The 23,791-nt window shown below is 45.1% G+C and overlaps 1 protein-coding gene and 1 long non-coding RNA gene across 3 annotated transcripts; both read left to right on the top strand.

Moving 5' to 3' along the window:
• The first annotated feature begins 222 nt into the window (after positions 1 to 222).
• Positions 223 to 20,054, top strand: LOC115400452 (uncharacterized). The gene is made up of 2 exons (XR_003932798.1): positions 223 to 261; positions 19,733 to 20,054. It is a non-coding gene; the product is annotated as an uncharacterized LOC115400452 (long non-coding RNA).
• Positions 10,280 to 18,916, top strand: LOC115400402 (hypermethylated in cancer 1 protein-like). Of its 2 annotated transcripts, none has more exons than XM_030108260.1 (2): positions 10,280 to 10,424; positions 16,190 to 18,916. In XM_030108260.1, the coding sequence occupies exon 2, from the start codon at positions 16,207 to 16,209 to the stop codon at positions 18,397 to 18,399; it is 2,193 nt and encodes a 730-aa protein (XP_029964120.1). In that variant the 5' UTR covers positions 10,280 to 10,424; positions 16,190 to 16,206; the 3' UTR covers positions 18,400 to 18,916. The 2 variants fall into 2 exon arrangements, with proteins under 2 accessions (XP_029964120.1, XP_029964119.1); XM_030108259.1 differs by lacking the exon at positions 10,280 to 10,424 and adding an exon at positions 12,000 to 12,094.
• Positions 20,055 to 23,791: the final 3,737 nt, after the last annotated feature.

The raw sequence follows: 23,791 nt of genomic DNA, 5'->3' as shown, positions 1-23,791 counted from the left end.
TACCGGAGAATAGGTTTGGACGTAGTGTGAAGCAACAATGCTGCAAAATGCCAGACACTGAATAAATACCACTGCCAGCATTACATCACTGTGAGAGCAAATAACAGCTTCAAAAACAATTATTTTTCCAAACACAGGCCTGCCACGTTCCCTGATGTCATTTATAAGCGGAGTGACTGGAATTATAGAAGTGCTGATAATACTTTGCCTCCTACTAGCCTAACACACACACACACACACACACACACACACACACACACTGTTCTTCCTCTACATGGTGGTCTTGATCTGACCTGCAGCCTTCTTTACAGCTCACACTCTCACACACACTCACACAGTCTGGTCACATCCTCTGTTGTTTTGAAGCTGTTCGGTTTTGCGCTCTTCCCTGTCCCAAACTCTCTTGCTTAGGAAAACACTGATTTATGAATTGTAATATTTATCATAAAAACTGAGCTCTTGCATGCCTGCAGCAACATGATTCATCGGCGGACTCTGCTGGGACTGCACCACAGAGGCATGCCAATATGTCTGGGAAACCAGGAGGTGAAGACTCGGGGATGGAGAGGAGAACATGATCCAAGAGAAGAAGGGGAACAAAAGTTCACTCTCTGCATTTTTATTTGATTACGGTGGAAAAAAAAGCTGCAGAAAAAAGATAATACAATCGAGGAAGACAAATGTCTGAATTGCACACGGGGGGGGGCTCCTGACAGTTTTGTGGTAACACTCAATTTATTTCTTTGCTGTTCTTTTTTTTTTGCATGTATTAAGGCGAGGGCATGCTTGTGATGTGTCTAACACGTCTAGTGGAAGCTGAGGGGAGGGGTGTGTTCCGCTGTGGCCAGCAGTTCAAGCTGAGAGGAGGTGGGGGAATTCAGTCACCCCATGATGGAGAACGCTCTTACAGTAACACATACAAAAACCGACAGCATTTACATGTGTACACTACATTTTTCCCTGACACTATCAATTTGAAACAGATAAACATTTCGCCGTCCGGGGACCGACTGCAGCGTGGCGAGACTGCATCCAGCCCATAAGTGAAGTGCGTGTTTGGCACGGGCCACCGGCAGAGGATGTGAACGCCGGTGACTTAGCGCTGTTTGGACCAGGAATGTCTTGTGGTTCCGAGTTCGCTGCCACCACACTTCGCTGGCTCTCGCCGAAGATATAATGGGTGAGAGATTTTTCCGTTGGATGCGGACGCAGAAACGGAAGGAAAGAAGAAGGGGCAGAGAGGGAGTGGAAGATAAGGAGAAGAGTTAGTTGATGTTCAGCATGAATAAAGCCAGAAGTGGTGGGAGGAAGGAGTCGAAGGAATGCGAAAAAGGGGAATGCATGGAGTCTGAAAATTAAACTTAAACACTGGTGGGTGAAAAAAGCGAGAGAGCGAGTGAAATGGAGGCGTGTGAGAGTCTGAGGCAGAGTGGGTGAGGGAGCGGGAGAACCAGAGTGGCTGGCGTTTATGGATTGCAGATGTGGCGCTATGGGGTTTTGGCAGGGGCCATGTGTGCCTGAATCCTGCACCGGCTGGGTGGCACCGGGGTGAGAGGGAGGTCACCGCACCGCAGCACACAGCGCATAAAACACCCAGCAGCAGAGGAGGGAGAGAGGGAGGGGAGAAGGCCTCGGATACACACCAACACAGGCCTGCAGGGCAGCAAGGCCCAGCAAATTACACTGACCGTCCAATCACGCACCGTCAGACCCAAACATCCCATACATGTGGAGTCAGGCAGTGAAGACACAGGCTCATGCATAACACTTAGCATGGAGTTCACAGCAGATAAGCTTATCTCTCTTTCAAAGGGACGATCCCTCTGTAAAAACCTCCCTAAACATGAAAAACCACATCGTCTTCACAGCTAAAGGAAAAAAAAAATCTCCACTTCTGTTCTTATTAATGTTGAATTTATTACAAATGCTCGTGACAAGATTGCTGAAGAGGAGCCAGCCGAGTGGAGAGCGAAAGTCTTGTTTCCTCTGGACGTTTTGTCTATCTGCTGGCCGGTAAATCCTGCCCTGTCTCTTCTGTCCTTAGCAAACGCAGAGTTCAGTTTCAAGAGTTGATCCGAGCAAAATTACGCTTTGATTGAAATTTTTCTCTCTCAAGGAGTTCAATGTCCTTTACGCATGCAATCTGGATTTTATTTAGTATTTCACTGTCTACAGTTCAGAGTGTAACTGTGTGCAAAGGGATTTAAAATTTAAATTTTGTTGCCAAATTACCTTCAAAGTAATAAGGTCTACTCACATGCATGAACTGTTTACTCAAATATGGTCGTTTTTTTCTGTTTTACAAAATATACATTTTTTAAGTAATTAAGAAATTCATGCCGAGTTGCTGCGTAACCTGGCTTTCTGCACGACTCTTCAGTTTTGTAAACAGAGAACCAGAGTGTGTTTATACAATGATCACAGTCAGTTTGGATCTTGAATATAGATCCTAATCAGAATTTATCTTTAGCTTAAGAAAGAGTGTTTTTCCCTTTTTTCACTTGTTTACTTGTGAAATAATTAGCTTCACATCAGGATCTGTTCAGCCTCACAGGTCTAATACGGTGTGTGCACCGTCGGAGTATTTTATGAGGGTATTTAAGTGACTAATTTAACTTAGCTTGGAAATTTGAAATATTGCAGCACAGAAATGAGAAAAGTTCTGGTCACGCCACATGCGCCTTCAGTTAGTATGGGAGTTTAAAAGTTTTACGTCAGGTAAGCACGATACTCTGGCTTTGCATAGATGACCGAAAGGATTTGAAAGATGTCCAGGTTTGCTTTTGGTGGTTTTATGTTTTGAATTGAAAGGGTGACTTTAAATTTCCCGTCGGTGTGAATTGGAGTACGGTAGTGTGACTGAGCGGCGACCGGTCCTGACACGCCCGTTGACCATCAGTTGGATAAAGCAGTAGAGACGATGGATGCATGGATGCATGGATGGATGGATGGATGGGTGGGAGTTTTTTTTTGTCATCAAGTCAGCAACAACTCAGGGTTCATTTCAATGCACCAGAAATAACAGAGCCGGTATCAAATTGTGAAGCGAACTTTGACCGGTCGGAGTGTTTGTGGAAATCTTACACACCTCTACCTTTTTAAGGAACCTTTTGAGGAACACCTCATTCACTCCCCTGTTGATGTAGGTGCTGCCTGACAATACTTGCATATCAGGTCAGCTCTGTTTTTCTCCTTCCTCTGATATCCTTCCTTCCCTCTGTTGTTCCCCCTTTTCTCCCTCTTAGCCTGGTCCTGACTCCCGGGTTCCTGGGGCCTGGCCAAGGCCTGTGTCCCTGGAGGAGCCAGAGAGGAGATGGAGAGGGGGCAGCAAGGGGGTGCGGAGACCGACTCCAAAACCACAGCTGCAGCAGCCTCTCTTCTCCCTTCCTCTGCTCTCCTCCCATCTCTCCTCTCATGCCTTCCCTGCTTGCCTGGCACACTCCCCAGGTCTGCCATTAATCAGGGGGGGGGGGCGGAGGGGTATTTTATTGCACGTGTGTTTGTGTGAGGCGCTGATGGTGTGAGTTGCTAACTGAGTGTTTGTGTGTGCCGATGGGGAGCTGGACGGGGCGGCGGTGATGGTATGGAGACCAGGATCTCACAACAAAGCCGGAGAGTTCACCCAGAGAACAAAAGGAGGAGGAGGGAGGCTGACAGACATAAAGCCTGGCGAGCAGATTGGGACTGCCAGCGACTGAAAGGAAGAGGTAGACAGATGATGTGCAGAAGTTTTTAACATCACTGGAGGAGTCCAAAACATCTAGATAGTCCAAACCTTGTATCTCTCTGAAATCACGCTCCCTGAGATTCTCTTGCTGTGAAAGCACCTGCAAGCAAATGTGCAATAGGCTCACTGGGCCGTGACCTGAAATGTCAACGAATTACATCAAGATTTCCTTTAGGATGCACGCTGCCGAGCCACTTTCCTTCCATCACCCTCTGATTATCCAGGTGGGAGTAAAATTTAGAGTAAAAAAAAACGTCCAACCTGCTCTGCTTTCACCCCCCGGCGGGCCTCCCAGAATGCTTTTCTGCTGACATCACTGCTCAGAGACCTGGCAGGCCAATCTCTGCTCCGCTGTGCTCTGCTCTATCATTCCCTTCTGCCTGCTTCCTGCCCTCATGATGTCACACAACATATGGTTTTCAGCAGCTTTCAGCCGGAAAAGAGATTTGAGTCAGTGGAGAGGAGAAGGAGAGAAAAGGAGGGAGGCTGGAACAGGTTGGACGCGAGAAACAAAAGGTTCGCTCTTCCCCTTGTGCGAGTGGAAGGTGGAGGGGTGAGGAGAGGGAGCCAACGCTCGCTCTGTGCAAGGCTGATGAAGAGGGACGAGGGAGCGCAGGCCGCAGATCGGACGGCCATGTGCTGCACAGACGCCCACTGCAGTGACCTGCTGCACACGAAAGCCTAGTTGGAGATGCATGCATTAATAAACTGAACTCACACTGAAGCTCAGGGAGAGGCAACAGTGAGCTCAAATCACCATGCCAGCAAGTAAGACCGACATGTGTTTCTTGTCTTGGTCTGTTTCAATAACATGTTCTCTTCCTTCATGTTATTTCAGGTATTTAAGCTGCAATCAGTGTCTAAACGCTAAAGCAACCGCCATCAATATTTCCATCTGAACACAGATTCAAGCTACTTTTATCAGAATCGCAGTCATTTACTTGTCAGTTCTCTGCAGCCACAATGCAACTCAGGGAGAAACTGATGTGCATATGTACGTATATATAAATTCCCCAAAAATAATTGGCATTAGCAGACATCAGGACAGCCGCAAGAACACTGGTCGTTACAGTGGTTCCTCTGACTGAAGCCACCATGCTTCAAACAAAGCTTCAAACCCTGCACTGCATCTTCATACACGGTCGTCTTATTTGATACAGTGCCAGAGGCTGGATCCAGAGGACGCTATCAGCATTATTGATTCAAGGAAAGAAGCATCTGCAGTTGGAGAAAGCCACAATTACGACAGGCCCTCATGACACATCGAACGACTTTTCATATTCCTGAATCTGATTAGTCTAATTAATAACCTCACAGATACATGAAACTGCTTCCTGGTTCTTGCAGCTGGATTTCATATTTGTTTGGTTTGTTGTCTGACTTTGCAGGTATCTCATCTGTTGATGAGCAACCAACATTCTTAATTTTGTAATATCTTGTTCACCTCTTCTGCTTCTCCTTCAAACGGCCTTGCCTTTTGCAAGGTCGCCATCATAAATACGGGTTTGCTTTGAATGACTCAACTGGTAAGTTAAAACAGATTTAAGGCGTCCATCCTGGTCAGAGCTCTGCAAAAGCTGGATTAAACGTCACTCACTGCAAGAAGGTGTCTTGAAACCAGGACACATTGGATTAGGATTACAGATATGCACATATGCAAAAGCTAACGGCTGGCCCTTTAGCCAGGCACAGCTGGAGCCTCTGGATCTTTGAAACGCTGCAGCTGAAGATGCTGTAATCTCTGTTGAGACACAGTGTGTCAGTGATACTCTGACAGATTCACCTTATTATTCTGATTTCTCCGTCTGCAGCTTTTCAATCGGGTTTCAGTATCACTTCACATTTTAGATCAACTCTGAACAAAAGACACACACACACACACACACACACACACACACACACACACACACACACACACACCCACAAATCCCCTCAGCAAACCAACAAACCTGCTCAGCAACAAACAGCTATAGGAGCTGCCAACCACCTGATGAACATAACAGAGCATTCAGCCGCTGAAGAGCCAGACTGTCCCCTGGGGAGGTGGTGCAGAGCCAACTGCAGCTCAGAGGAGGCTGAATACTGGCCGTACATTCATCCAGGGGCAGGAGACACCAGAACGGCATCGGTTTCATGTTTTTCTACAGAACACTGTCAACTTCAGCTGCAACTAACATTTTTTTTTTTTTACACTTATTATCAGTTAAATCACTTGATTATTCTTTCGTTCAACCCACTGACAGCATGTGACGGCATCCAGCGCTCGTGGCGAGTGACGCATTAATTGCACAGCACGATCAATAAAGAAACTGAACGGACACGTAGATCCAGTCGGTAGCTGTTCCACAGCTTTTGGTCATATCATATGATCCTCAACTCTTCCATCCTAATAAAAAGAGACATGAATATAACAACTGCAGGACAACTTCACAGTAATCTGAAGAACATGCTGAGACCAGCTCATACGGCTCCACTGTGAATTTCAATTCGACCCAAGTATTGGCTGTGAATAAAGAGCACCTGATTACTGAGGTTTACTCAAAAATGTTTTACATTTTTTTAAAATTCAATTACACTTTGAACTATTATGTAAAGTCACACATTTATCAATGGCGCAAAAAAATGTACAAGTTAATTAATCACTGCATATAAATAAATTTAGTCTTCCTACTAGATCATGGAAATAAAATAGCAAGTAAATGCTTTTTTACTGGACAAATGAGTAAATGGTCATCCTGTGCACAGCAGCCTGGAAAGACCCACTAATCTAATCAGCATGTTGAAGGATTATGTGAAGAAGCTGGAACATCTTGTGAAGACCTACACCAACAACCAAAAGCCTGGTCCTGTTCTCCCCTGCCCCTCCATGCTGTCCTTGAGACGTCATTTTTTTGCCCTCAAACCAGAAATTATTTTGCAATCAGACATTTTTCCTCAAATCGAGTTTTTTTTTTTTTTTTTTTTTCCTTTTCAGATGCCGATCATGGCATCACCACCAGATGTGTAAATAGAGCACGCACTAAAAGCACAAAGGACCCGGGATCATTCCAATAGCATGCCTTGTGCACTAGAGCTGTTGCGAAACTGCTGTTATAATGAATTAGGAGGGGTCTGAGTAAAGTACTGTAGAGGTTCTTGGTGCTGTAGGGGTGAGTCGGCTCTTGTGGGGTTGGTCACAGCTAGCATCTGGAGAGCTGTGTGGCTGACTGAGTCCACTCAAAAGACAGAGGGAAGGAGATAAAGGAGAGAGTGAGAGAGATGATTAATGAGAATGAAAGGCCGAGCAAAAGGCCTGGCGTTGGAGAAAAGTGCAGATCGTTACTCTGGTGTCGTCTGTTCCGAGGTGTTAAGATGCTTTCAGACTGTCCTGTCTATTGTCCAGCCGTGCTCTGAGTCTCTGCTGGCAGGCAGAAATGGAGCAATATTCAGACCACTGTAATATTCTGCACTCGGAGCCTAAATTGAAACGAGGTGGTTTGGACTCTGGAGGCTTGGTGACCCTGCAGCATATCTGATCACAGATGTCTGCGAAAGTTGGCTGCAGTCACTCGGACTTTGCAGCCACTCATTGTGTTTCCACATCCGAGAAGCCTCAGCAAGATATATACTGTATGTAAAAAGTCAGTGCGCTCACACTGGGAGAAATGGTGGGAAAGGTGAATGATTTACAGGGTGACTGCAGCCTGTGGAGGGATTTCACCGTGCAGCCTGCCTTATCTCCGGCTCTGGTCCTGGACTGAGCGCCGCTCTTTGGGAAAGCAGACGTGCTCCGGCTCTGGGATGGGCTCCCTGAGCTCTGTTTGGGTCTCAGCTCTCGTAGCTTTAATTGAATCATTGCCTACAACCAGCAATTTGGAGGGTTTTTCAGTTCATTAAAAGTTCAGCTGTGCCTCGCATTATGGTACGCTGAATTGTGTTTTGACAGGCTGCAGTTTAATGTCCAGCGCTGGCCTCAGGAGGCTGATTGATTAGCAAGATAAAGTCTGTCTGGCAAGACAATAGCTGTACCAAGGGACCCACAACACAACAGAAATCAAGCAACATGCCTGTAGTGTTTCACTTTTGTCTTTTAAATTGTGATTTATTTTTGGACTCTTTAGGACTAACCCTGATGAAGAGGCAGATAAGCAAGACGGGGTGAGAGCGGCGGATGTGACATGAACACAGGTCCCTAAAGCTATGACTGAGCTGCACACTCTTCTTTTTCTCTCAGATATTCCATGCATGCCGTCATTAATCATATCAAAACCATTTACATGGCTTTAATCCAGTCTGTCCAGCTGTGTTCAGGTATTCACTATCAGACAACAGATCAGCTGGTATTATGTGTTGTTGCAGTGCTCCAAGCCTGTGTCCCACCAGAAAACAGCTAAATAATCTTTATGATGCTCGTAAAAAAAAGATCTAAATTGTAGTCTGGATCATTAACTCCTGGCATCGGTTTGATTTATGCCATATTATTTCACTAAATTTTACCAAAGGCATTCTGTAGTGTCTTTTCAATGCTTGCCTGTTGTTTCTGAGTTACAGATCTGTTTCAGATTCATATTCAAAAAGCCTTCACAGTTGGCTGTCAGTTGACTTTTATAATGAAGAATCACTGTAAAATTCTTAATGGTAAGCTTTCGTGGCCATAAACACTCATATGTCTCATATTTTTGAAACTATTTCTCAGACAAGAGTTAGTAAATACAAAGAAAAATGAAAACTGCTCTTGCAGAAGCTGAAGAGCTTATTGCCCATAACTGTATACAACCTATGAAAGGCACACCCCACCTGACATCACGGTGCATTTCCTTCACTGGACCCTGTTTTAGCTCACGTATGGAAACACGAGCTCACATCCTTGATGCGATGTCTATTCTCTGTCTCCCTCTGTCTTCAGGGTTATCACCAGTTCATCAGTGGGCCGTGGAAGTGGGACACAATACCCCCCTCCACTTCACCAATCTCTTGGGGTGGATCAGGCCGTTTCACTTCAGCACCTTGAGCTCGGAGGAGGAAGCGGCGAGGCTTTCATACTTTATGGGATTGTCAGCTGCTGTTGTGATCAAAACAAACATGAATAGGCCTCAGTGTGATGAGCGTCTCGCTGCGACGCGGGCCGTCCGTCTCGCCGTGATGGGAAAATAATTAATGTCAGCAGATTCAGTTCGCAGTCAAACACCTCCAGACAGCTATGGAGAAGCGAGTCTGAGGTGTTAATAACATCATGATTAAAGAACGTCAGTAACACCTCTGCACAGATTGACATGAAACTCCTGTTTGCAGAAGTGGACGTTCAGCCGGACACCTTTTAAAAATGATTCCACTGTAAACGATGAGCATGAGATCAAACACTCATTTGAAGTCTGAAACTCTTTGAATTAAACTTCAGCGTACTAAAATACTTCACTGTTTAGAGGACTGTAATTTCAATGAACAATGCTTACTGCTCTATGCATTCACTGAGTGAAATATCCTTTAAGATAACTGGACTCATAATAAACTATGTATGAAATACATTTGCATACATTGCATTATATAAAAATAATTAAATTAGCTTCAACATATTTATTTATTAATTTTTTTGCCAGTTAATTGAGGCACTACAGCAATCTATTAAAACAACTCTAGTAAGGAGATAAAGCAAATTTAATTCATTTTCTCGAGAGGAAGATTAATTAAAAAAAGACTATCTAATCAAAGGAGTTCAGCTGTAAGAACCTATAATTGAAATAAAACCTCTCATACTTAATGCTTTTGAATGTGCTGCAGAGATGCACTGGATCCCATCAGAATGAAAGAGCACTCATGGTGAATGGGTCATAATAATAGAGCCAGACAAATATGTGACCAAAAAAGAGAGAGTAACAAAGATGGGAACATTCCACTGAAAAATGAGATTTTACTCATCAGAGCTCCACATTGATTTCTGAACAGATTTATCAAGACTGCAAACGTTATTCTCACTTGAAAGGCATTCATGCTCCAATTTTGACTGAGTTGAACTGTTTACCTCCTGGGTTGAATTTCTTGGTTGGTTTTCAGTTTCTGAATGAATCGCAGCAGCTATTTCGAGCCATCTGTGCGGAGTTTGCATGTTCTCCCTGGCAATGCGGGACTTTTACAGCAGTTTCAGTCCGAAAACATCTGCTTGAGGTTAATTGATGACTGTAAACGGTCCTATAATGTGAGGGTGGTGTGATTTTCTTTTTCTCTTCTTTTCTTTCTGTCTTTCCGTGTCAGCTCTGGGATGGACCGGCGACCTGTCCAGGGTCGACCCTGCCTTCAGCCACAGGCATCTGGGATCGGCTCCAACCCTGAATTAGATAATAATAGAAGATGGGTGGATGGAGTAAATGCTACCTTTTCATTTGCGCAAACACCCCTGCAACGCACGTGCTCCTCCGGAGGACCGAGCGTCGCGCGCTGCCCCTGGGTGTCGCTGTGCGCGCAGAGTCTGAGCCGGCAGGTTTGGTCCGATCGGACCCAGAACGCAGTCTGAAGTGTCAGAGAGTCTTGTTAACACGTGAGAAGTCCAGTGTGTGGAAGAGGGCGAAAGCAGGGTAAGCCGGGAGAGCGAGGGCTGTGAAGGTTACGCGGAAGAGGAGCTCCGGGAAGGAGGCTGGACTCGGACGGACCTGCGGAGCTCTTGATGAGGGAATGTGGAAAAGCAGGGGAGACGCACGGCCACCGCGCCAGACATGAGTCCGGGGTAAGTCCGGGATACGGCACAGACGCAGGGATGGCGCGCACACACACACACACACACACACACACACACACACACACACACACACACACACACACACACAGATATGTCAAGTTTTCGGGGGTGCTTTCCTTCCTGAGCCGGTGGGATGTGGCGAGTACGCACGAAGATAGAGCAGATCATATCTGGATCATGTGGGCATGTCCGGCTTGTCTGATCACGGCCTTCTCAGGGGTTATCTTGTATTTGTGCGGATCATTTATATCTCAGAAAGTGGACTGTGAAAAGGCCGTTTGATCTCTAGGTGCAAACTTAACGTCAAAACTAAAAATGTCAACGCAAACCTGCTACTTTCAATCGTTCATTTCATTACCCAGCGATGTTCTGAGTATACTACAAATCTTCAATGCGTGCTGTCTGTCATGGCACACAGCTACTCTCTTAATATTTACCATACATGGATTACAGTAAAATTATTATGACACCATTCTCACGTGGTGAGTGTAATCAGATAAAGGCCTGAGGCACTGGCGCTTAAAGAAAACCTCTATGAACATCCGTCGAATCAGAGATGTGGTGTTTTGGATCAGTTCAAGTGATGAATTGAGTGTTAAACAGCTCAACAGGTGGCTTACCAGAGAGAGAGAGAGAGAGAGAGAGAGAGAGAGAGAGAGAGAGAGAGAGAGAGAGAGAGAGAGAGGGAGGGATGACTTTACTTGATTGAAATCATTAAGCTTCATTCATATGTTCCTGACAAGATCAGACAGAAAAACACAAATATTCAACCATTTTATTGACTTACTTGCTGAATATTTCATCAGTGAACAATCTCCTCAACTACAAGTAAAGCAAACACGACTTGTGATTGAATCAGATCCAATTTACATTTGATGGACTCAATAAAATCAAACAGCCCAGTAGGTAGCTGTGTTTTGGGAGACTAATTTATTGAAAAGGTTCAACCTAAAAAAAACATATATATGTATAAAAAAAGACGAAGTTTTTATTGAATCTCTGGGTAGTTTGGTCATTAAAGTCTCTTTGAGAGTTGAGGCGCGCTGGGTGACCGTAAATAAGCAAAGTACATAACGCGTGAGTGTGTGTGTATGTGTGTGTGTATGTGTGTGTACAGTAACCGTCTGTCTCTTTAAGACGATGTGTTGAGAAGTTCAAGTCGGGGTCACTTGAAGTTCCTGCCCTCGATTTTACCTTTTAGTTTTATTATAGACTGACATCACACGGGGCGCTAAAACACTTAAGGCGCACAGAGGCTCCATTATCATCCCGGTGCGCGTTATTGCCGCAACGCAAAAATAGCTAAGGAAATTACTAGAAAAAAAATAGCAGGAAAATGATGCTGGTCTAAGCACGTTTTTTTTTTTCTTAGATTTAAAGGAGGGGATGAGAAAGAGGGGAGAGGAGGGGCAGTGGGACAGAGAGACAGACGGAGAGGGAGGAAAGTGGGTGGGAGGACGGACCTAAGGAGCGAGAAGAAATTCATATCAATTAATAATCATAAAAAAAAAGAGCTGGCAGACGCGCTCGGAAAACTGGCATGGTTTTTTTGGAGGCTGGCAGTTCAAAGCTGAAACGTCAGATATGACTCCCGGAGACTGCTGAGATGATCATTAAGGGAGACTTAGATCGGATGGCAGAAGACATCGGGCATGCAGGTAAGAGCTGATCCTCCAACAGGCAGAGGGGATTTAGGGATGGCATTCACATTTCTGCCCGTACAACCGCACAGAGCACAGATTCTCTTATTTTAATCACTTACTCGTGGAAATCTGAGTTAATTTAAATGCTTTCCTTTTATCAGAAAAGTTCCGCTTCATTACACATTTAATTAAAATCTTCTAAATTTCGAAATCAGTATTTATGTAAAGAACAAAAATAGCTATCTTGGAAAAAAAATAAATGATGCAAAAACGGTTTTTATAGATTATGTAAAAATCAGCAAAAACATGTCAAATGTTTTGAGTTGGAGCACTTGTTCCACCCTGTAAAAACGCGCTTTGGACTGTTAGTTTTTGTGTTTACGTCTTTCATTGTTCAAGTTCGTTAAAAAGGGATTTTCTTAATCAGTAGTCTGATCCCGCAATGAATTTAATAAGGAAGGGGAATTATAAAGTCCTCGGGATATTTTCAAACATGCCTACTTGTTTGTGCGTGACAGTCAATAAAGGCGAACGTTAGAAAATGTCACGTAGACATTCGAAGCGAACTTTTTTTTGTTGCTGTGTTTCCAGTTTCCTTTTGAACACACCGAGATTTTACACATCTGCCCGAAAGAGGGGCTTCTCGCTGCTGCTGACAGCTTCCAAAGCGGAAAGAGACGGCATAAGAAACAGCTGTGCGATTCAGCTCTTAGTGCGAGGAGCTGAAAACGGTCCTTTTTCTGGTGGCTTTTTTTTTTTTTTCTATTTTATTTCCTCGTATCAGAGATAAGCGGGGCTGAAGGATGGATGAGGCGCCGCGGCGCTGACGCGTGGCTCGGGCTCTGGGACGCAGCGCAGCGCAGCGCAGCGCAGCGCAGGCGAACGGAGCGGAGCTGACAGGACGCATCCAGGCTCTGCCCACACGCTGCTCCGCTTTGAAAGAGAAAAGAAAGGAGAAAAAAAAAAACTCTCGAAGAACTCACAGATTTAATCATGACATTTAAGTGATCTCAATATTTTTCTTTTGAACAGGCAGAATAAAATTCACAAATGAAGTTGTATTCGTTTAGATGTATTGACGACCACCGCTTCTTTAAAACCTGCACATATGTAAGTAATTGCAATCTGAAAATTGTAAATTGAATTTTATGTTAACATGACTGTCTTGCTTGTATAAAATCTATTGAATTCGATCCGCTTCAGGAGCTGCGCTGCTCTCAAGCTGCTGTCAGTATTTTATAGAAAAGTGATGGTTATTAGATGCGCCATAATCAAACAGGAAACTGACTTTTTTTTTACCGCATGATGTTCTCTGTGCTGACTGAAAACACTAATGAATACAGCTACTTACTCTGTGCACTTTTTCTGACCTGCAAACCTCTAAAACTAGTTCCTCTTGTGAGTCAGAAAAAAATGACACAATAAATTTGTGAAAGTAATTCAAAACTAAAGTATAATTAAAACAAAATCTTCCACCAATTTACTGTGACTCTGTATTTGCAGCTGCGCCTCGTAAATTAAAACATGGTCAAATGGGTTATAAAATAAACAAAAGCTACATGAGCATGGGCAGCAAATTGAAATGAAAGAAAATAAAATGTCAACACAACCTTTTAAGCAGATGTCTGCTGTGTTTATGGGACTGAGGCTGCATGCAGAGGTAGACAAGTTTAGTCTTTTGCTTTACCCGCAGACCACAAAAGTGACAAAACACAAAACATAGGGACGACGAATAATCTAATGCAAGCAGCCGAAAGTCACTGCCGTGAACTATACTGTGTCAACATGATCACAGTTTCCTAAACATGTTGACGGGTCATTAAAACAAGGCTATCAGAGGAAAACAGCCATGCATCAGGAGAGCCGCTTTGCTCAGGCGATGCTGCAGAGAATACTTTAATTCAGCATTTTACGAAAGTCAAAAAGCCACAAAACAAGCTGGAGCTGAAGCTCTGAGTGTGGCGCTGCTTTGCTTTCAGATGGCTGCTCGGATTAAATATCTTTACGATCATGGACGGCTTCCTAACAGGATGCAGAAAGCTTTCACTTGAGATAAAACGTTGAGCAAATCATGTTTTGCTGATATTACTTTTTTTTTCTTCGGAAGGAGCTTGCTTTGAACAGAAAGTTGAGACATTTCAAACGGACTTTCGTCGTCTCAGACATTCACAGTAAAAGAGAAGTGACTTTTGCTGCCTTGATGAGCTACTCAGCAGTCACCATAACAGTGTCTGTGAATCATACCAGAAGATAACTGACCGCCGTGCACATTCACAGCAAAGTCGTCATCTATTATGGATTTCTTTTGAAAATCCGGATTTTGATAAACCGCGATCATAAATCAGAAGGACATTGGAACTGTCCGAGAGGCTTTTTGATGCATTTGAACTGTGTTTCCCATTGCTGTGTTTGAAACAGCGTCCAGGCTAGATGGTGCCTGTGTGAGTACACAATGTGTCACGGCGCTCTGCACACAGCTACCAGTAAGCTCAACACAGTGACAGACTCTGCAGACGATCAGCACCTTGTGGAAAGTACTTGGCGTATTCCTCGTTTCACACTTATTTCCAAACATGTTTGATGTGACCGATGTTGAAATTTAAAGTAAAATATGACTGTAGAGTAATCAAAGCCAGACAGAAAAAGAAGCCAGGGGTGGAAACACTTCAGATGGCAACTGGGGACAGTGATGCAGCGTGAACAGCCTTAAAGCATTCTTTTTCATTTCACCTTTTGGATATTTATGAACAGTCAATGATAAAATGTATACAAGTATCACCTTGATGACAGTTTTCTGACAGCTTTAATTCCAAACATTTCCTGTTTGTTGTATATCCACACTAAAGTATGACCTTAAATTTCAAGAACATGCAGTTTTTGATGTTCAAAACTAGGTTAGAATATAATGATAAAAAAAAAAAAAAAAAAATTCTAAATCTCCTTTTAACACAAATGCAGTTTTTTTTTAAGGCTGTACTTCCCCATTGTGATGCTGAGTGAATACGCTGAATGAAATAAACAAGAAGTGAATGAGCTGGTGTCAGGAAGACTGTGATCAGACAGATGACATGATATTTATTTAGTTGCTTGTTTCCCATCAGTGAGACCAGGCCCTGAGGGACCATTTGAGTCATTTAATCTCGTACGTAAACTATCCTCAGATGCCACTGATTGAACAATACATGCAGCTTGATTCGTGCAGCCAATACAGTTTATTTTAGGCTTGACGGAACAATTAGTGTTGATATTTGAGTGTGTATGTCACTCTGTGTGCGTGTGCGGTGTGCGTGGACACACGGCATCCCTAGAAGCATATCTCAACGTAAAATAATGAACCAGCTAATGTTGATTTACATCCCGTGCGCTGAGTGTTCCTTATATGACTGGGCAGACCGGCGAGCTGAAAGACCGATCTTTTTTTGGAGGCGTCCTCCTCCCACAGGTTTATACCTGCTGTTCATCATACTTGTGAAACATCCATCCCCTGCTTTGCTTTACTCTTCACAGCCATCCTGGAATATTTTATCAGGAAGCCAGCAGCTAAAAATATATTCCTGCATCTCTCTAACTTTAGCTCTCTCTCTCTCTCTCTCGCTCTCGCTCTCTCTCTCTTTATTATTTTTGCTCTGTCCAGAGGAAGTGAATGCGATGACTTCTATTCCTGATAATGAGAAAACCAACAAAACTGCTCACGTGAAGCTAAAGTCCACTTTAGTTCAGCGGCCTTCACACTTATCAGTTCTGCATTTTACATGACCTCTATTGAGTAGGATGAATGTGTTAAACAATCACCATTTTTATTTATGAAGCAAGAACAAGGCAACAAACATGAATAAACGGCCGTGTGTGTTCGAGCGTTTGTGTTAGTCTCTTATGCCAAATTTGATTTTCATCATGACCCCCACAAAAAAGAAAGAAAAAAATTCTTTCTTTCTTTCTTTCTTTTTTTTAATGTCATTTTCATGCAGGAAAGCTTTTGGCTCTCAAATATCTCAAATACTTCCAGACACAGTCTTATGTTTGAATTCTAACGAAGCACACATCCTTTGAATTACTGGAGCTTGAAACATTGATTGCCACCTGACGTTTGATAAATATCTGTCGTTACAGGTGGCGGACTGAAGACAATGCTGGATGCCATGGAAGTTCCAAGTCATGCTAGGGATCTCCTCCTGCAGCTCAACAGCCAGCGCACCAAGGGCTTCCTGTGTGACGTGATCATTGTGGTGCAGAACGCCCTCTTCAGAGCTCATAAGAACATTCTGGCTGCCAGCAGCCTCTACTTGAAGTCTTTGGTGGTCCATGACAATCTCATCAACCTCGACCATGAGATGGTGAGTCCAGGGGTCTTCAGGGTCATTCTGGACTACATCTACACAGGCCGCCTAACTGAAGGAGACCCCACTTCGCCCACTGAACCCAACCTCGGGGCTGTCTTGGCAGCAGCCAGCTACCTTCAGCTTCTTGATTTAGTGGCCTTGTGCAAAAAGAAGCTCAGAAGAAATGGCAAGTACCCTCCTCGCCCAGGTCCTGCATTTTTACCCTATGCAAAAATAGGGCCCAACGCGATGGGTTTAGGGAGCGGCGGCAGATACAGGGTTTCAACTCCTGTCATTCAGTCCTGTCCTCCGGGAGGAATTTTGAACAGCCATGCACCCCGGGCGCCATCTATGGATGAGTTAGTCCCCCACCGTCTATCCATTCATACCGGAGAGCTGTATGCCCCCACCTCCACCCAGGCCTCTCAGGTGTACCCGTCCCTGCAGTCAGCTCTGCCTGCCCACCTTGGACGCCCGGGCCATTCTGAGAGGAACTGCTCCCCCAACTTTGGTCTCGACCTCTCCAAGAAAAGCCCCACCTCTCAGTCTCAGCGCACCCCCTCTCAGACCCACCTGGCAAACGCTCACAATGACGAGGAGCGAGACGGGACTTTGAGCGGCCGAACAAGTCCCATGCAGGGGATGAATGGGAGGGCCTTCCCCGAAAAAATGGAGTCAACTGACCAGGCAGGCACTCCTCCACCTTTTCCCCATCTCAACCAGTCTTTAGGCCCACACTTGCCCCACCTGCACCGCTCGGGTCCACAGGGGACTGACCGCTACCCACCCAGCCCCGACACCCCCACAGACGGTGGAGAGGCAGGTAGAGAAATGGGCAACATCTACCGCTGGGTGAAGCACGAGCCACTGTCGTACACAGCCGAGTATGAAGACGAGGACGACGATGAAGAGGAAGGGGGTGAAAATGGAGATCGGCATCATAACCATCACAAGGCTGGGGAGGAGAGTGAAGGAGCAGATGAAAAAAGCGGGTCAGGCACAGAAGAGACGGGGAGTAGTGAGGGACGCCCGTCCCCACCTGGACCAAGGTTCCACATGCCGTACGAGCCAGAGAGCTTCGGGGACAATCTGTATGTCTGCATTCCCTGTGATAAAGGCTTTCCCAGCTCCGAGGAGCTCAACGCACATGTGGAGACACACACGGAAGATGAACTGCAGGGCAACTCTGGCGGGGAGATGGGCAATAACAGCAATAACAGCACCGCCAAACACATGAGCGGTAATACAAACGGCTACGGGAGCCTCAGCGGTGGCAACACTCTCAACAGTTTGTCACACCTGGAGACCAAATCCGGCCAGGGCTTGAACTCGGCAGGCATCGGCGAGATCATCCGACCGTACCGCTGCTCCAGCTGTGATAAGTCCTACAAAGATCCAGCCACATTGCGCCAACACGAGAAGACCCACTGGCTGACTCGACCATATCCCTGCAGCATCTGTGGCAAGAAGTTCACGCAACGTGGTACCATGACCCGACACATGCGCAGCCACCTGGGCCTCAAACCTTTTGCTTGCGACTCCTGCGGCATGCGCTTCACCCGCCAGTATCGCCTTACCGAGCACATGCGCATCCACTCTGGGGAGAAGCCCTACGAATGTCAGGTGTGCGGTGGAAAGTTTGCTCAGCAGCGCAACCTCATCAGCCACATGAAGATGCACAGCAGCGGCGGCTCGGCGGGCGGGATGACCACGGATGGGAAACTGAAGCTGGACTTTACAGAGGGCATCTACCCCTTGAGTAAATACGCAGCAGAGCACCTGGGATTGAAGCAGGAGAAGGCAAGTGAACTCTTCATCCAAGCTCAGCAGCAGCTCGTGGCTGACGCGAAGGCCCTGGAGAGCCTCTACCCGCTCTCCAAACTGGCCTCGGAGCACCTGGGCCTCACCCACGACAAGATGGATATCCTGAGCCAACCACTGCCCCCTCCCACACAGCCCCTTTCCGAAAGCCGCACTATTGAGCGATACTCACCCAGCTAAGACATAGGACATGTATCAATGCCAATTAGAAGTAGGTCTGTGTGCACACACATTTTGCAGTATTCTAAAGCCATGCACCTCAACTCGATATCTCCTCTGCACCTCAGACTCAGGCCTAAAGGTCTGCTAATGAACACCAAATGTGTTGACTCTAAGTGCCTTTCTATGCATCTAATGTATCTTAAGTTGCTCCTTCATAAAGGAGCTTCATGCCATTTGCGTGACCAAGGGACACTCAAGTAACAAATAAGTACAGTATTTATGTACAGTGTATACAAAGAATCTTTTTTTTTTTTTAATTCCAGTCTTTGAGCCATGGTGACAAATTGAAAGCCAAATTGTTTTATTTATTTTTGTATTATGGTAAAACCCAAAGAGAAACAGTTGCAAAGAAACTTTGCAATCTGACCCAAACCTGTGTACCATTCATCTTTGTACAGAAAAAAAATACAAAAAAAAAAAAAAAAGCACATAAGAACTATATTCAGGGTGGGTCCAGACATGAGTAGAACTTTAAGCAAATGAATAAGCCGACTCACCTGGACTTTAAAGGACTATGAGGACTCTTCCCACTTTTTCTTTTTGTTTGTTTGTTTGTTTTTGGGGTACTGGACAATTTACGTATCTCGCATTCTGGTGTCTCCCCATCCTGCGAAGAGACTGAACATGAGAAGTTGCCTTAGAAAGTTTGGTAAAATCTCTGCTTTTTTTTTTTTTTTTTTTTAAGTACCACACTCCCCCGCATATTTGTGTGGATAACGGCTCATACTCTGTGACAGTAATGGTAGCTTAATCTGCTTTACGCTCAGCTTTCAGCCTTCTTGAGCTAAACTTCCTATGCAGTTTGATGAACTTTCAGTTGTTGTTGAGATGCAGCGAGCGCGTCCCGGCCAGCTGAGAGCCGGGACATGGCTGCACATACCCGACTTATGACACACTAATTCGCCTTCGTGACGAGCGGAGCTTCGTGGTGTACAGCTGAAGTAGGGGTGTTGCCTCTGGCATTGTGTAATATTTACAGTTATGGATACAGCTGGGGAGAGAGGCAAGGACCGGGACAGACAACAAAGACACACAGATCCGTCATTTGCTGTCAAGAGCAGCGACTCCATTCACAGCGCACTGATGGCGGAGCGGCGGTGCTGCTTCACCTCACTGTCCGGCGTCTCGTTTGACCTCCCTCCCCTGCAGTCTGTTGTCTGGGAGTCCTGCTGCTGTTTACAGGCCAAAGTAAATGCTTCATTCAGCCTTTTGCCTTAGAGGCTCTGCACGCACCGGATGCATAGACGCCCCCCCCCCCCCCCCCCCCCCCCCCCCCTTCGGACACACACAGCAAGCTGCTAATCTGTCAGCGATATGAACATAAGAAGGGGTTTGTGGGTCTTCCCCAGGAGCCAGCGGGTGAACAGAGCTCACCAGCTGCTGTGCTTCAGTAATCCCTGTGAAATCTCACTTTCTCCTGGACAATTCGCACTGCTCGCCGGCACGATGTCCCATTTCATGCCTGCCATCTCACCCCTCTGATCCACTTATTAACATCACATCCATGCTCGGCAATTGTCCCCTGGCCCGGCCTCGCTCCTCTGCTGCTATCACATGCAGAAACAGAGAAGGACGGGTTTCTGCACTGGCTGACCAGCAGTTCCTCCAGCTTGAAAACAAAACAGCACTTAAAGTTTGCGGGTTGAAAACACATTTTTGTCTTTAAACCATTATTCCAAAGACCACGTTGCCCTTTTCCCTTTGTTTTTCTTTTTCCAATTTTAGTAGTCCTTGATTCAGATTAGAAATGTTTGACCACTATAGTGCCAATGCCAACCTCAGTGGGTGAATGTGAAGACTAAAGCCATAAATACACTGTGATACACGGAGTGAATCTTAAAGGCTTTAAAAAGACATACAATGTGCCTTTCGAAATATTTTTTTTTTCAATGTAACAATAACTTAAGGGCTTCTTTTCTTCCTGTAGCATATGATCATATCAAACGTGTTTCTTTTCACTTACTTTCCTTTACTCTTATTTGGACTGAAAGCGGCGCACGTGAAACTGGTGCTTACCTCAGGACTGAACCCAGCATGGGGATGCTAAGCTTTCATAATATCCACACACACACACACACACACACACACACACACACACACACACACTTTTTAAATGCCTTATTAACAGGCGGTTGTCCTGTGTTAAACCTGTGGTTATTTCTCATTTTATGCATTTCTTGTTACAGTTTTTATGGTGGAGAGATGACATGATGTGATATTAACATTTTTTATTTTTACTACGCGGTATACATTTTTGTATTGTGTTGTCCTCAAAGAGGCTTCTGTCGGTCTGAACCTTTCTATTGTTAAAACATAAGGCTAAGTCATTTGGGCAGTGTTTTTTTTTTTTTTTTTTAACCACAATTTAAGTATGATGACACTGATCTTGGGTTTTCGCCACACTTACAGTAAAATCTAGGTAACAAGAATTGTGTTTTTCAAGTTCCTTGCTGCCCACAAGACGTGATGCATCATGGGTTCTTCCTTGTACAGACAGGCAGTGGCTTTGCTGGTCAAGTATAAAAAAAAACGAGTCTCGCATTGTTTGGCCTCTTTTCTCCGGAGGTTGCTGAACTTCTCGCAAGAGTCAGATGGAGGTTGCACATGCATGCAAGCACACCGGAAGCCAGCTTGTTTTGGTTGCTGCCTCAAGTTTGTGGACCCTGTTATTCAACTTTAGAAAAAAAAAGGTGACAAAGAACGTAGGTGAAGCGGGTGAAAGTGTAGATGGGCTGCTGTCAGGCGTGGGAATTTCTCTTGCCTCACTCACAGGTTTAGATGAATACGTGCCACCTCCTTTTCCTCCAAACATCATTGAAATAACACCGAGTGTTTCCACTGTCGCTTAAAATCTGTGCTACGGGGAATAGCAAGATAAAGCCTGGACACTTGTGTAGGATGTGCTTTTCTTGAAGCTTGCTTCACTGCATTAACGCGGGTGACGGGAGAGCGAGGCGGCGGTTGCGTTTCTATAGCAAAGGGAAGCGTTTGCTTGTCTGTTTGTGTTTGGCAGTGCTGCTTGAGCGTACAGGGGGCTGTTAATGCACGTCCTGGGAATAGGGCTGGTGTGAAGAGAGAAGCGCTGAGGAGCAGGAAGTGAACTCTTGGCTGGCGTGTTGTGCTGAGCAGGATGTGCCGTGTGTTTCTGCTCACAGGCAGATACAGAGACGAAGAATGGGGAGGGAGAGGAGCAGGGCGAGCGCAGCAGGGTGGACGCGAGCCATTGTCTCAGAATGAAAGCCTGCCCGCACTTCTGAAACTCTCCATTCAGAAAACAAGTCCACTGTATCTTCTCTTTTCCTTCCCCTTTCTGCTCTTTGGGAATAAACCTCTGCTCAGTATCACAGTGATACCGCACTGCTGGGCGCTGTGTGCTGAGCCATTCAAAAGCTTCATTACAATCTGAGGATGTAGTCGGTTTAATTTTCTTCTTGGCATCCTGTCGATGAGGGGACAGACCCTCCCTGCAATTCACGCAGCCCTCCTTCTGCTGAAGCACTTTTACCGTAGGGAGAGATAAAATTCATTCATCCCGCGGCGTGTTTAAACGCGACTTCACCGGCAACTCAGACAAGAGGAATAAATGTACGTTGAGACGTCAGTAAATCAGAGCTGTCATCTGTCACACATCAGTCAACTCTAAGCTTACGCTGCGCTTCGTTTTCTTCACTACAGCTGGTAAATTTCATATGAAAGTCAGATGTGGTCTCTCCAGATGCACTGCAAAGACTTGATAATAAAATTAAGAAGAAGAAAAAACACAATGTTGTAAAACTTCGCGTTACATTTAATTTTTTTTTAACTCCCTGCCTGTTCATTTCTATTCAAAAATTTCTCTCTTCTGCGTTCAGGCAAATGTGTTCATCCCCAACCTGCAAATATTTCATTTTATTAAAAGAAAAAAAAAGAAAAAAAAGTGATTTCCATATTGAGAACATTTTTAAAAATTTCAAGTGGACTCCTCTCTATGAAGAGCAGAGGGAGTGTGACAAAAACAAAAACTGACAGCATTGCTTGGGCTCCGCAGTTGTTTCAATTTGTCAAATTAAAAAAGGCTTGTTTCAAGTTACTGATGTAGCCACTCATCCCACGGGCTTTTATGCCAGTTCAACTCCTAATGCTATTTATTTGAAGACTTTTCCGCAACGCCAGTGTGGTTCACAGGAGAATGTTTTCAAAGTGATCTATTTAGACGTGTAAGACAATTTATTCAACACAGCAATAATGTGATGACAAATACAAACACAGATGAGTCTCCTGCCTGTGAGATATAGGCTGATGCTTTTATTGAACTTTTTTTTCCCCCTTTTCATTAATCTCCTGTGTTATTATGGCAACCGTCCAAGGCCCGTAACTTTTATAACACTAACAGTATAGAAGTAAAAAGGGTCTGGATGAGTTCCAGCAGTACCTTGTACACCAAAAAAGGGTTTAATATTAAAAAATGCCAAGTATGTCTTAAAGCTTTCCCCCAGCAGCCGCAGCCCAAGGTCACCTATGAAACTCTGACGGGCTGAGCGGCCCGGAGTGGTCTGCAGTCGTACCGCTGTTTGACATTTATTGTGTTTCATAACGCGCGCCAAAAAGACCGAAGTGCTTCAGCAGACATTGCAGATGCTCCAAACAAATCAGCGACGACAATCTTTGTAGTTTTCACGAGTTGCATTGTTGAACTGAGCTCCTGACGAGCTTTGATTTTGCCGTTTTTTTTTTTTATGAAAGCCATGTGGTTGCCTCATGAGAGCGCAGCGCAGACGGGTCATTTACCTTCCAGTGTTCGTACCAATTTTCTTCTCATGAGACGCTGTTTAAATGTGAACCAAACCAAACTTTGTCAATAATAAACCAAAAAAAAAAAAAAAAAAAAGCTTCAACAAAACAAAAGTGCCTTGAGTGTTCAGTATTGAGTGATTTTGCAATAATCTGCGTGAGCCTACATGTGAGGTTTCCCACGTAATGCACCTGTCCGTCCGCAGTACCTGGACCAGTGCGGCAGGGTGAAGCACAGGCAGATATTTGACACGTTCGAGAGTCTTTATTACGAGCAGCTGCTTTAGATTTATTTCTCTGAAAGGCACTTTTCATGGAAAACCATTGTATTGTGCTTTTTTTATTGCTCCTACGATCCCCTAGAAGTCCCACAATTGCCGTTCCTCTGGCACCCTGCTTGCTCGGCCTTTCCTGCTCGTCCTCCCTTCGGCACGGCGCTTGGCCACGCTCGCTCGCCGAACTCGAACCTTGAGAGCGCAGCCTCCCTCTTCACCTCTCCGTGCGCCGCCTCTCCTCTCACACTCCAACACAAGCCGCTGACCCACGGCTCCCGCCGCCTCCCCCCTCTCCCGTGATCCAC

The sequence above is a fragment of the Salarias fasciatus genome, chromosome 14, assembly GCF_902148845.1.
Source record: "Salarias fasciatus chromosome 14, fSalaFa1.1, whole genome shotgun sequence".
In the NCBI taxonomy this organism is placed as follows: domain Eukaryota; kingdom Metazoa; phylum Chordata; class Actinopteri; order Blenniiformes; family Blenniidae; genus Salarias; species Salarias fasciatus.
This window is presented reverse-complemented; position numbering and strand designations above follow the sequence as displayed.